This window comes from Caenorhabditis briggsae, assembly GCF_000004555.2.
Source record: "Caenorhabditis briggsae complete genome, chrII, whole genome shotgun sequence".
NCBI classification, from domain to species: domain Eukaryota; kingdom Metazoa; phylum Nematoda; class Chromadorea; order Rhabditida; family Rhabditidae; genus Caenorhabditis; species Caenorhabditis briggsae.
Window position 1 is genome coordinate 1002807 of NC_013486.2, and position 10297 is coordinate 1013103.

General features: G+C 37.9%; 3 protein-coding genes across 3 annotated transcripts in view; 2 read left to right on the top strand and 1 right to left on the bottom strand.

The window, feature by feature from the left end:
• CBG00873 overlaps positions 1 to 648 on the top strand; it is a gene marked incomplete at both ends in the record, with an annotated part of 8315 nt that extends 7667 nt beyond the window's left edge. Inside the window, one exon of the mRNA XM_045241702.1 lies at positions 271 to 648. Coding sequence (XP_045091720.1) covers positions 271 to 648 — 378 coding nt within the window. The remainder of the gene's footprint in view (positions 1 to 270) is intronic.
• Positions 649 to 1103: 455 nt separating this feature from the next.
• Positions 1104 to 4112, bottom strand: Cbr-sdhb-1 (the record flags this gene model as incomplete). The annotated part of the gene is made up of 6 exons (XM_045241703.1): positions 1104 to 1193; positions 1426 to 1650; positions 1878 to 2006; positions 2838 to 3071; positions 3616 to 3716; positions 4043 to 4112. 6 exons carry the CDS (start codon positions 4110 to 4112, stop codon positions 1104 to 1106), a joined length of 849 nt encoding a protein of 282 aa, XP_045091721.1.
• Positions 4113 to 4362: 250 nt separating this feature from the next.
• CBG00871 lies at positions 4363 to 7407 on the top strand (the record flags this gene model as incomplete). Its single annotated transcript, XM_045241704.1, has 6 exons — positions 4363 to 4488; positions 4540 to 4668; positions 4723 to 4849; positions 5321 to 5639; positions 6123 to 6274; positions 7286 to 7407. 6 exons carry the CDS (start codon positions 4363 to 4365, stop codon positions 7405 to 7407), a joined length of 975 nt encoding a protein of 324 aa, XP_045091722.1.
• Between the last annotated feature and the right edge of the window lie 2890 nt (positions 7408 to 10297).

Sequence of the window (10297 nt, forward strand, 5' to 3'; positions counted from 1 at the left end):
CTGCGTCTCTCGCGCGATGCTTGAGAGACGCAGACATACAAACTTCAAATAGCTGTATCTCGGCTCCTAGAATAGCTAGAAAGTTGAAAATTGGACAGAAATGTGTAGAATGTCATGAGGAACAAGTTGATAGCAAATACGAAGGCTAGAGACGCAGCGTGTCTCGTCGTCTGGCGTCTCTAGCCTTCCAAACTTTGGAAAGCTATATCTCGGCTTCTAGAAGACCTAGCAACTTGGTTCCTGGACCAAATTGAAGGATTCTTCTTGCAGATCCGCCCGGGCAAGCGATCCCACCGCGCCGTCGGCTGCAACATTGTCGAAAACGGCCGCGACATCAACAAAGTGATCGGATGCCGTTGGTACGAGCAGAACCCCGATTGGAAGATCGAGAAGACGTGCGAAACCGACGGACCGAACAAGACAAAGGTGACAACCGTGGGATGCATTTACAAGTACAAGGGATTCGACCGTATCTTCTTGGAGCCAGGAAAGTACACCATCTGGAACCTTCCAAAGCAAAAGGACGCTTCCGTTGGGCTCGCTTGCCGAAAAACTTCTGATGGCGCCGAATTGCTCATCTTTGACGTTGCTCAGCTCGAGAGAAGTACCGCTGGGTTGAGCTACGATTTGCCACGTGGAAAGAAGTAGATCGATAGATCGATGATTGATTTTTTTTTGAATTTTTTTTTGGTCACCCAGAGCTTTCCGATTTCTATATTTTTTGAATTTTTTTTCTGTTCCTACTGTACTCCGATCCCCCTACGTGTACCTATTTTGTTAGTAATAAGCTACAGTATCCCAAGATTTTAATAAAGAATTTGTTCCAATATTTCTATGGCCTAATTTTCTCCTGGTGGCCTAGTAACCCAATTTTAGGGGTTCTTGGCCTAGAAACCCAATTTTTAGGTCATTTTTTATCTAGTTTTTTTGTGGCCTAACTTTCCCCGTGGAATTTTCTAGGCCATCTAAAAAAATTATACATTTATCTGAAAGGAAAAAAAACGAATCTCTAATGGACAATTTTCGAGAGAGAAAGGGAGTAAAAAAGGGGGCGGGACGAGGGAATTTTTATCAAAACATCAATTTTCGAGCTCTACGAGGCTCTAGAATGCGGATGGCTCGGCGGCTGGCTTCGACTTGAATCCGGTGAGCAGCGATTTGATCTCTCCAATGGCCTTGGCTGGATTCAGATGCTGAAAATAGGGGATTTTAAGAGGTGGAAGAGTTTTTTTCAGCTTTTGGAAACCTAGGCCATCAATTATAAAGCTAAAAATTCGAAAAAAATGCTCGAAACGCTGCTAAATCAATGGAAAAAATTGGTGGCCGAGTTTTTGAAAACCTAGACCACCAATAGAAAACCCGTTTTTGAGCAATTTTTAAGGCTCTCGTGGCCTAGAAACCCCATTTTTAGCCCCAAAAACTCACTTTTGGACAAGTCTTGGTGCAATTCATGATGGTATGACACTTGAACGCCGAGAACGAGTCGTGCATGCGGTGAAGACGTTCCTGTGCATAGTCGTCTCTCGAGTCGATGACCCAACGGTAGGCCTGCATGAGGACGGCGGGTCCGAGGTACTTGTCGGCGTTCCACCAGTAGGATGGGCAAGAGGTGGAGCAGCACGCGCACAGGATGCACTCGTAGAGGCCGTCCTGGAAGAAATAGAGGTTGGCCGAGTTTTTTTTTTGGAAACCTAGGCCATCAATTTTTAGAGCCAAGAACTCGGAAAAATCGCTCCTAAAGGTGCTAATTCGGCCAGAAAATTTGGTGGCCGTGTTTTCCAGAAAAGAAAACCCATTTTTCGGGCTCTCGTGGCCTATAAAAAGGCTCTCGTGTCACTCGTGACCTAGAAAACCATTCATGGCCTAGAAAAACTCACCAAACGGTCACGTTCGGCGACACTTTGGTGCATTTGCTTCTCGCCAAGAGTCAGAGGAGTCTTCTTTTGAATCCATGGCTGAATGGAGGCGTATTGAGCGTAGAACAGGTTCATGTCGGGGACCAGGTCCTGGAAAAGGTAGAAATTTATGGGTGGCAGAGAAAATACAGGGGAAAGTTAGGCCATCAAAGCTTTTATAGCCAAGTGGCCTAACTTTTGCAATTCCTAGTCCACTAAGTGGTCTGGTGGCTGAGAAAATGAAAAAGTTCGGCCAGCAGAGCTTATAGAGCCTGGTGGCCTAAATTTTGCAATTTCTAGGCCATCAAGTGTCTGGTTGCCTAGGAAATCGGACAAGTTAGGGCAACAAAGCCTAGTGGCCTAACTTTTTCATTTTCTAGGCCACCAGATGTTTGGTGGCCTAGAAAATCGGACAAGTTAGGCCAGCAGAGCTTTTAGAGCCTAGTGGCCTAACTTTTGCAATTCCTAGGCCACCAAGTGGTCTGGCGGCCGAGAAAATGAAAACGTTAGGCCAGCAGAACTTATAGAGCCTGGTGGCCTAAATTTTACAATTTCTAGGCCATCAAGTGTCAGATGTCTGGTGGGCTAGAAAATCGGACAAGTTAGGCCACTACAGCTTTTAGAGCCTGGTGGCCTAGCTTTTGCAATTCCTAGGTCACCAGACCACCTGGTGACCTAGGAAATTGGCAAGTTAGGCCAGCAGAGCGTATAGAGCTTGGTGGCCTAACTTTTACAATTTCTAGGCCATCATGCTAAATGTCGAGCTAGAAAAACGTGGGAAAAAGCTAGCCACGAAAACTCAGTGGCCTAGCTTTTGCATTTCCTAGGCCACCGACATCAAATTCAGTCTATTGAGCTCATTTTTGAGCTAGAAAAGCTAGATTTTGAGCTAGAAACACGCGGAAAAAGCCTTCTGGCCTCGGATTTCGCTCTTCCACCTACCTTGACAACGAACATATGGGGAAGCGGATAGATCTTGGTGCTTTTCGAGGTGTCCGCGTCGATTTTGCAGATGCACGCGAGGGTATTCTCACCGCCAATGTTCATGGCGCACGATCCGCAGATTCCTTCACGGCAACTACGACGGAACGTCAGCGTTGGGTCCACCTCGTTCTTGATCTTGATTAGGGCGTCGAGGATCATCGTTCCGCATTGATCGAGGTCGACGTCGAATTTCTGAAAAATTTTAGGCGTTTTTAGGCTCATTTTTAGGCATTTTAGGCCCTCTTAATGCTATTTTCGGTCATTTTAGGGTCCGAAAGACAATTTTAAGTAATTTTAATCGGTTTTAGTCAAATTTCTGGCAATTTTAGGCATTTTAGGGGGTTTTAAGCCAGTGTTTCAGCCGAAAAACTCTATAAAATCATCATTTTTGAGAATTTCGAGTCAATTTTCATGATTTTTGTGTCAATTATCATGATTTTTGAGTCAATTTTCATGATTTTTGGGTCTATTTTCGTGATTTTTGAGTCAATTTTCATAATTTTGAGTCATTTTTCATGAATTTCGAATCAATTTTCATGATTATTGAGTCATTTTTCATGATTTTTGAATCAATTTTCATGATTATTGAGTCATTTTTCATGATTTTTGAGTCATTTTTCATGATTTTTGGGTTAATTTTCATGATTTTTGAGTCAATTTTCATGATTTTTGATTCAAATTTTATGATTTTTAGGTCGATTCTCAGTGAAACATCTTTTTTTTTTTTCATTCCCACCTGAATAGTCGGCTTGGCTCCTGGCGCTTCTGGATTGAAGCGGTAGATTTCGAAGGTCTTGATGCGGTTTCCGGTCTTCTTTGGCTGAGCAGCGGCGGCGCCTGAAAAATCGATTTTTTGAAGTCCGCGAGGTTTCAAAGAACCACCAAGTGCCTACGTGCGATTTTTGAAAATCGGTGAAAAACTGGGAAAATTGACAAAATTGGGGTTTTTAAGGCTGAAAATCGCATTTTTCAAGTGAAAAATAGGTGGAAATAGAGGGGAAATACTCAAAAACCGTTTTTAAGGCAAAAAAAATTTTTTTTGAACAATCTCAAAAAAAATCTTTTTTTTTCAGGTTTTCTAGACATTTTCATGATTTTCAGCTCATTTTAATCATATTTGCACAACAATATCACCTAGAAAACTTTTCATAATCCTGACAAACCTGAAGCGGCACGAGCGGCATTGGCGGCTAGCTCAGCCGAGTGCACAAAGAGAGCCGAGCGCGCGAGCATCTGAAAATTTGAAATTTTCACATTTTTTATCATTTTTTATCAGAAAACCCCAAAAAATTTCAGGGAAAATGGGTGAAAACAAACAAAAACCAATGGACGTGACTTTTTAATTTCGGCAACGATGCTCCGAAATAACGCTGGTGCGCTCTGTTTAGCGGGTCTTGTGTCGATTTACGGTGTGAAAAATAAATAAAAATGCCAGATTTTTAATTTTTTCAGCCGATTTTTATCAAAAATTTCAGCGAAAAACATGCTCCGACACTTTCTAATACCGAGTTTTTTGATTTTATCGTCATTTTCCACCCCGGAACTCGACTCCGCCCCTTTTACAGACGACCCATGGGATTTGGACGGTCCTTGTCAGAAATATGTGGAAGTATAACTCGAAAAAACCGAATTTCCTGGTAAAAACATGCGAAAATTTCAGAAATTCGCATATTATCAAGCAGAAATGGTCGCGTGCGCCACAAACTGGTCGATTCCGCCGAAAGTGTGCACGAATTGCTATCAGAACTATATAAATTTCAAGACCTACGAGTTTGAGACGAAGAATTTGGTAATTTCGGGGTTTTTAGACCAGAAAATGCATTTTTAACCCCGAAAATTCCAGAATAACGTCTTCTCCCTGGACAATCGGACCTGTTCTCAAGTGATCTACGACAATTATTTATTGTCGTATAGTAGTGATATTTCCACTGCGCTGACATCGAAAATTTGGGAGAAATCGAGATGTGATTGTGAGTTTTTAGGCTGAAAATCATGAAAAATCACTCAAAAATCATGAAAAACGACTCAAAAATCATTAAAAATGATTCAAAATTCATGAAAAATGATTCAAAATTCATGAAAAATGATTCAAAAATCATGAAAAATGACCCAAAAATCATGAAAAATTATTCGAAAATCATGAAAAATTATTCAAAATTCATGAAAAATTATTCAAAATTCATGAAAAATGATTCAAAATTCATGAAAAATGACCCAAAAATCATGAAAAATGACAGAAAAATCATGAAAAATGACTCAAAAATCATGAAAAATTATTCAAAAATCACCAATAAATTCTAAAAATTCTTTCGAAATTTTTAGGATTTTATGTGATTTTTGAATCAATTTTCATAATTTTAAGGTCATTTTTCATGATTTTTGGACCATTTTCCACGATTCTCAGGAAGCTAATTTCACCTCAAAAAACCCAGATTTTGCAGCCTGCGTCACCATCACCTGGTCCCTACACGACAACAAATCCGCGCCAACATTCACCGATAGAACCATCCAATTTCAGCAACGGCTCTACGAATGGCGAAATTGTGTGGTAAACTATACTTCTGGGGACGTTTTGGACCCAAAAATGGTCCCAAATGATCCAATTTTGACGCCCGAAGACCTGAAAAATAGCTCAAAAATCTGTAACGAGTGTAAATCGGAATTCGACGAGTTATATAAGTTTTATTGGAAGATCTATACGACGCCAGATGTGGATTTTTGTGTAGACGTCGAGACGACGATGAACGATACGATTCATTTGTGGCAAGTTTTTTTTTCTTTTAAAATATCGATTTTTAGGTCAATTTTCATGATTTTTAGGTTGTTTTTCATGAAAAATGACCTAAAATTCATAAAAAAAAATAGCCTAAGAATCATGAAAAATGGACAAAAAATCATAGAAATCTACCCGAAAATTGTAAATTTTCAGGATTTTTTATGATTTTTTGAATGATTTTAAAACTTCCGGGAGAAACGACTTTGAAAGAAAAAAAAATTATATTTTTCGCAAAAAATTGATTTTCCCGTTGATTTTAATGGTTTTTAGGGCCGAAAATCAGGAAAAATCACGAAAAAATTGCCAAAAATCATAAAAAGTAACCCAGAAATCATGAAAATCGACCCAAAAATCAAGAAAAATGACCCAAAAATCATGAAAAATGGACAAAAAAACATGAAAAATGACCCAAAAATCTGGATTTTGTATCGAAAAATGTGAAAAAAATCCATTTTTTGAATTTTCAGGGACGACGTTTGGCAGTGTGCAGAGCGCCAGGACAGAAATCGAGACCTCTTTGGAATTATGGTCACTTTTGCCACGTTGATGCTCCTGACGGCTCTGTTCTATGCGGCGAGCTATATTCAAGGCGGTGGACAGCAAAGGAATCTGGTTAGATGTGAGTTTTTGGTTTTTTAAAGTTAAAATAGCTATTCTATTCTGATCCCTCCCACTTGACCTACAGGACTCTAGTCGGTCCGTCTGGTCATTTTACTTTTTTTATTTGTACAGGTCCCATTTCTTGCCAAATTATCTATCGATTTCCCCCATGCATTGCAAATAAATATATTATTATTATTATTAGCTAGAGGTACGGTACTACAAAGAAAATTGACTAAAAAATCTGAAAATTGACTCAAAATTCATAAAAAATAAGTCAAAAATCATGAAAGATGGTCCAAAAATCATGAAAATTGACTCAAAATTCATGAAAAATAAGTCGAAAATCATGAAAAATGGTTCAAAAATCATGAAAATTGACCAAAAAATCATGAAAATTGACTCAAAATTCATGAAAAATAAGTCGAAAATCATGAAAAATGGTTCAAAAATCATGAAAATTGACCAAAAAATCATGAAAATTAACTCAAAATTCATGAAAATCGACCCAAAAATTATGAAAATTGACCCAAAAATCATAAAAAATAAGTCAAAAATCATGAAAGATGGTCCAAAAATCATGAAAATTGACTCAAAATTCATGAAAAATAAGTCGAAAATCATGAAAATTGACCAAAAAATCATGAAAATTGACTCAAAATTCATGAAAAATAAGTCAAAAATCATGAAAAATGACTCAAAAATCATGAAAAATGACTCAAAAATCATGAAAAATGAGTCAAAAATCACCAAAAAATTCTAAAAATTACGATTTTTTCGAAATTTTTAGGATTTTATGTGATTTTCGAATCAATTTTCAAAATTTTTGGGCCATTTTTCGTGATTTCTGGTCCGTTTTTCGTGATTTTTGAGTCATTTTTCATGATTTTCAGGGCCTAGGTTTCCAACCATTTTTCTTGATTTCTAGGCCATTTAAAGGAGCTACTGTTCTTTCAAAAAAATTTATTTGTGGCGCCTAGTGATTGTCAGGATTATAATGTGTTTTTTTTCCGAATTTTTTGAATTCCAGATTCCCGCCTCTCGGATCCACGTGGACAACGCTCACGTCTTCTGTCTTCTGGAATGTCAGACGCCGATTTGGTGCATCGTTTCGTGTCGTCTACAGTACCCCCCATTCATCAGATGCGATGATTTTTTAATGATTTTTTGCGATTTTTTAAGAAAAAAAAGTGGTTTTTCTGTGATTTTTTTGTGATTTTTTGAGAAAAAATTGTGATTTTTGACGACTAGATTTTGATTTTCAGGGAGTTTATGCTTTTTTTCGTGATTTTTTTGCAATTTTTAGCCTTTTTTTAGTGATTTTTCCCCAATTTTTTTTTTGCTAAATCTCTATAATTTTTTGTTCGATTTTCATCTTTTTTAATGATTTTTCCCCCAAAATTTCAGCCAACTTTTGCCTAGAATCGTCTTTTTTCTAGTTGTTTTTTCCCTCAATTTTTCCTGCCAAATTCGATATTTTGCCTGTGATTTTTCTCTAATTTTTTGTTTCTCTTTTCTCGATTTTTGTATATTTCGAACCAAGAAAAATGTATTTTTTTTGTTGAATTTTTTTGATGTTTTTAAACCGGTTTTCAGCAGAATTTTCTCATATTTTTAATCTATTTTTCGTGAATTTCTATGTCAGAAACCCCATCTAAAATTCCGCGAAAATTGAAATTTCGAAAAAATGTCCCAGAATAGCTAAAATCCAAAAAAAAAGACCCTAGTGTGTGTTTTCTAGGTCATTTTGTAGTGGTGGCCTAACTTTTGCAAATTGGGTTTTCTAGACCGGAGCTATTTTGGACTACTGTAGATGCTCCATTTCCATGTTTTTTGGTTATACTGTGGGGATTTTTTGAATTTTCGGAATTCGAAAAAATCAAGATGTTTCTCACACCAACTTTTTTTCCCTCAAAGATTGTCCAATTTTTGTGTAAAAAAACGCGAGAAAAAAATCCAGAAGGCACACACACACACACATACATTTTGCCCCGAAATGACCGTGTAAACGATGTTGGGGTAGTGTGTTAACCGCATGTTTTCTGCTCCTCAGCGTTTTCTAATGTCTTCTTTTGCGGCCGAGAAAAGTGAACATTTCGTGTTTGTTCTCCGCGGAAAAGATGCGCGGCGGTGCACTGCGGACGGACGCTACTGTGCACATCATTCATTTTGTTTCTCTTTCTTTTTCTGTTCTTCTTGTAAATCGCCTTTTTTGCTGATTTTTTAAGCGAAAAAATCAACTTTTTCCGCCCAAAATGGCCTAGAAATCCGGAAAACTAGGCCATGGCCTAGAAACTTCAAGTTTCTAGAGTCCTAGGCCTTTTCTGAAGGTGGCCTGGGAACCTAAAAATTCAAGTCTTCTTCAAGATGCTAGGATCTCTAGCTGCTGGTCTAGGAAATCCAAAACTCGGCCAGCAGAGTAGTATTAGATGGGCTAGAAAAAGCGAGGAAGTGGAAAATCTAGGCCACCGTTTTTTTTTCACAAAGCCTACCAGACTAAGAGCTAGTTTTCCGAGAAGAACATAAAAAACTAGGCCAACGGTGAGATGGCCAGAAAATCAAACTATTGGAAAACTAGGCCACGAAGGTATCTTCAGAGACAGAATGCCTGGTGACCTAGAAATCCAAAACTCGGCCACCGAGATATCTACTGCAGAATCTTTGGGGTTTATGACCCAGAACTTGTGGTGGCCTAGAAAACATGATCTTGGATTCTTGGTTTTCTGGATTTTCAGGATTTTATGATTCTTAGATTCCCGAAGTTTCAAAGAATTCCTGAATTGCTAGATTTCTGAATTTTTAGAATTTCTTGGAACTCTGAGATTCCTGGATTCGTAGATTCCTGAAATTTTGGATTCTTGGATTCCTGGATTCTTAAAATCTTAGATTTTTTGATGCCTGGATTTTTGGAATTTTTGGGATTTCTAGATTTTTAGAATCTGCATTTCTGAACTCTTGGATTTTTAGATTACCTGGAATTTCGGATTTTTGGATTCTCAGATTCTTAGGAATTCGAATTCCTGAACTTTCTAGATTTCTAGATTCCTGAATTAGTAATGTAACTGAAAGAACTCCCAGAAACACTAACTGCTAAAAGACACTATTGCAAACAACGAGATGCAGAGAGAGTGAGAGACACAGACAAACGCTATGCACTCACAGAACCTCTATGCACTCAAAGAGACCTTTGTAACCTGAAAAACTAGAAGACACTAAAACACAGAATTCCTATAAAACACTATTCATTGAATCAACAATAAATCACTATAAAATCTTTAAAACCAGTGAGCAACACTTTAACGGGTCGTCACCAATCGTGAGCGAACACCAGCGAAAACTAAAGAAAACGATGAGAATTTGCCGAGAGAGAGGAGACGCGTTTTGGCACGCACACAGTTTCGCGCGCGGATACAGTAATCCACACCTCTTGCACGTGTGTTCTGGGGAGATTTCTCTCCTTTAGACTTGGAAAAAGGATTTTAAAAGAAAAAACACGGTTGAATACCGTACAAATTCCTGAATTCCTAGATTCCTAGTTTTCTAAACTTCCGGATTTCTGGATATTTGATTTCTGGGATTCTTAAATTCCTGAATTTCTTGAATTTCCGTTTTTCTGAATTTCTGGACTTTTCGATTTCTGGATTCCTGAATTTCTCAATTATTAGGTTTCTGGATCCCTAGATTCCTGGATTCCTAAATTCTTGGATTCTTGGATTCCTGGATTTTCAGGTTTCTGGATTTCTAGGTTTTTGAAATTACTGATTTTTAAAATTCCTAGATTCCTAAACTTCTAGATTCCCAGATTCCTACATTTCTGAATTCTCAGATTCCTGGATTCCTGAATTTTTGGGTTCTTTGAATTTTGGATTTCTAGATTCTAGGATCCCTGGATTACAGGTTTCCTGGATTTCCAAATTTCTGGATTTCCAAATTTCTGGATTCTGAGATTCTTAGATTATTGGATTCTCAAATTTCCCAGTTTCAGAATGTTTGAATTCCTTAAATTCTGAATTTCCGAATTTTCTGGGTTCTAGATTTTTGG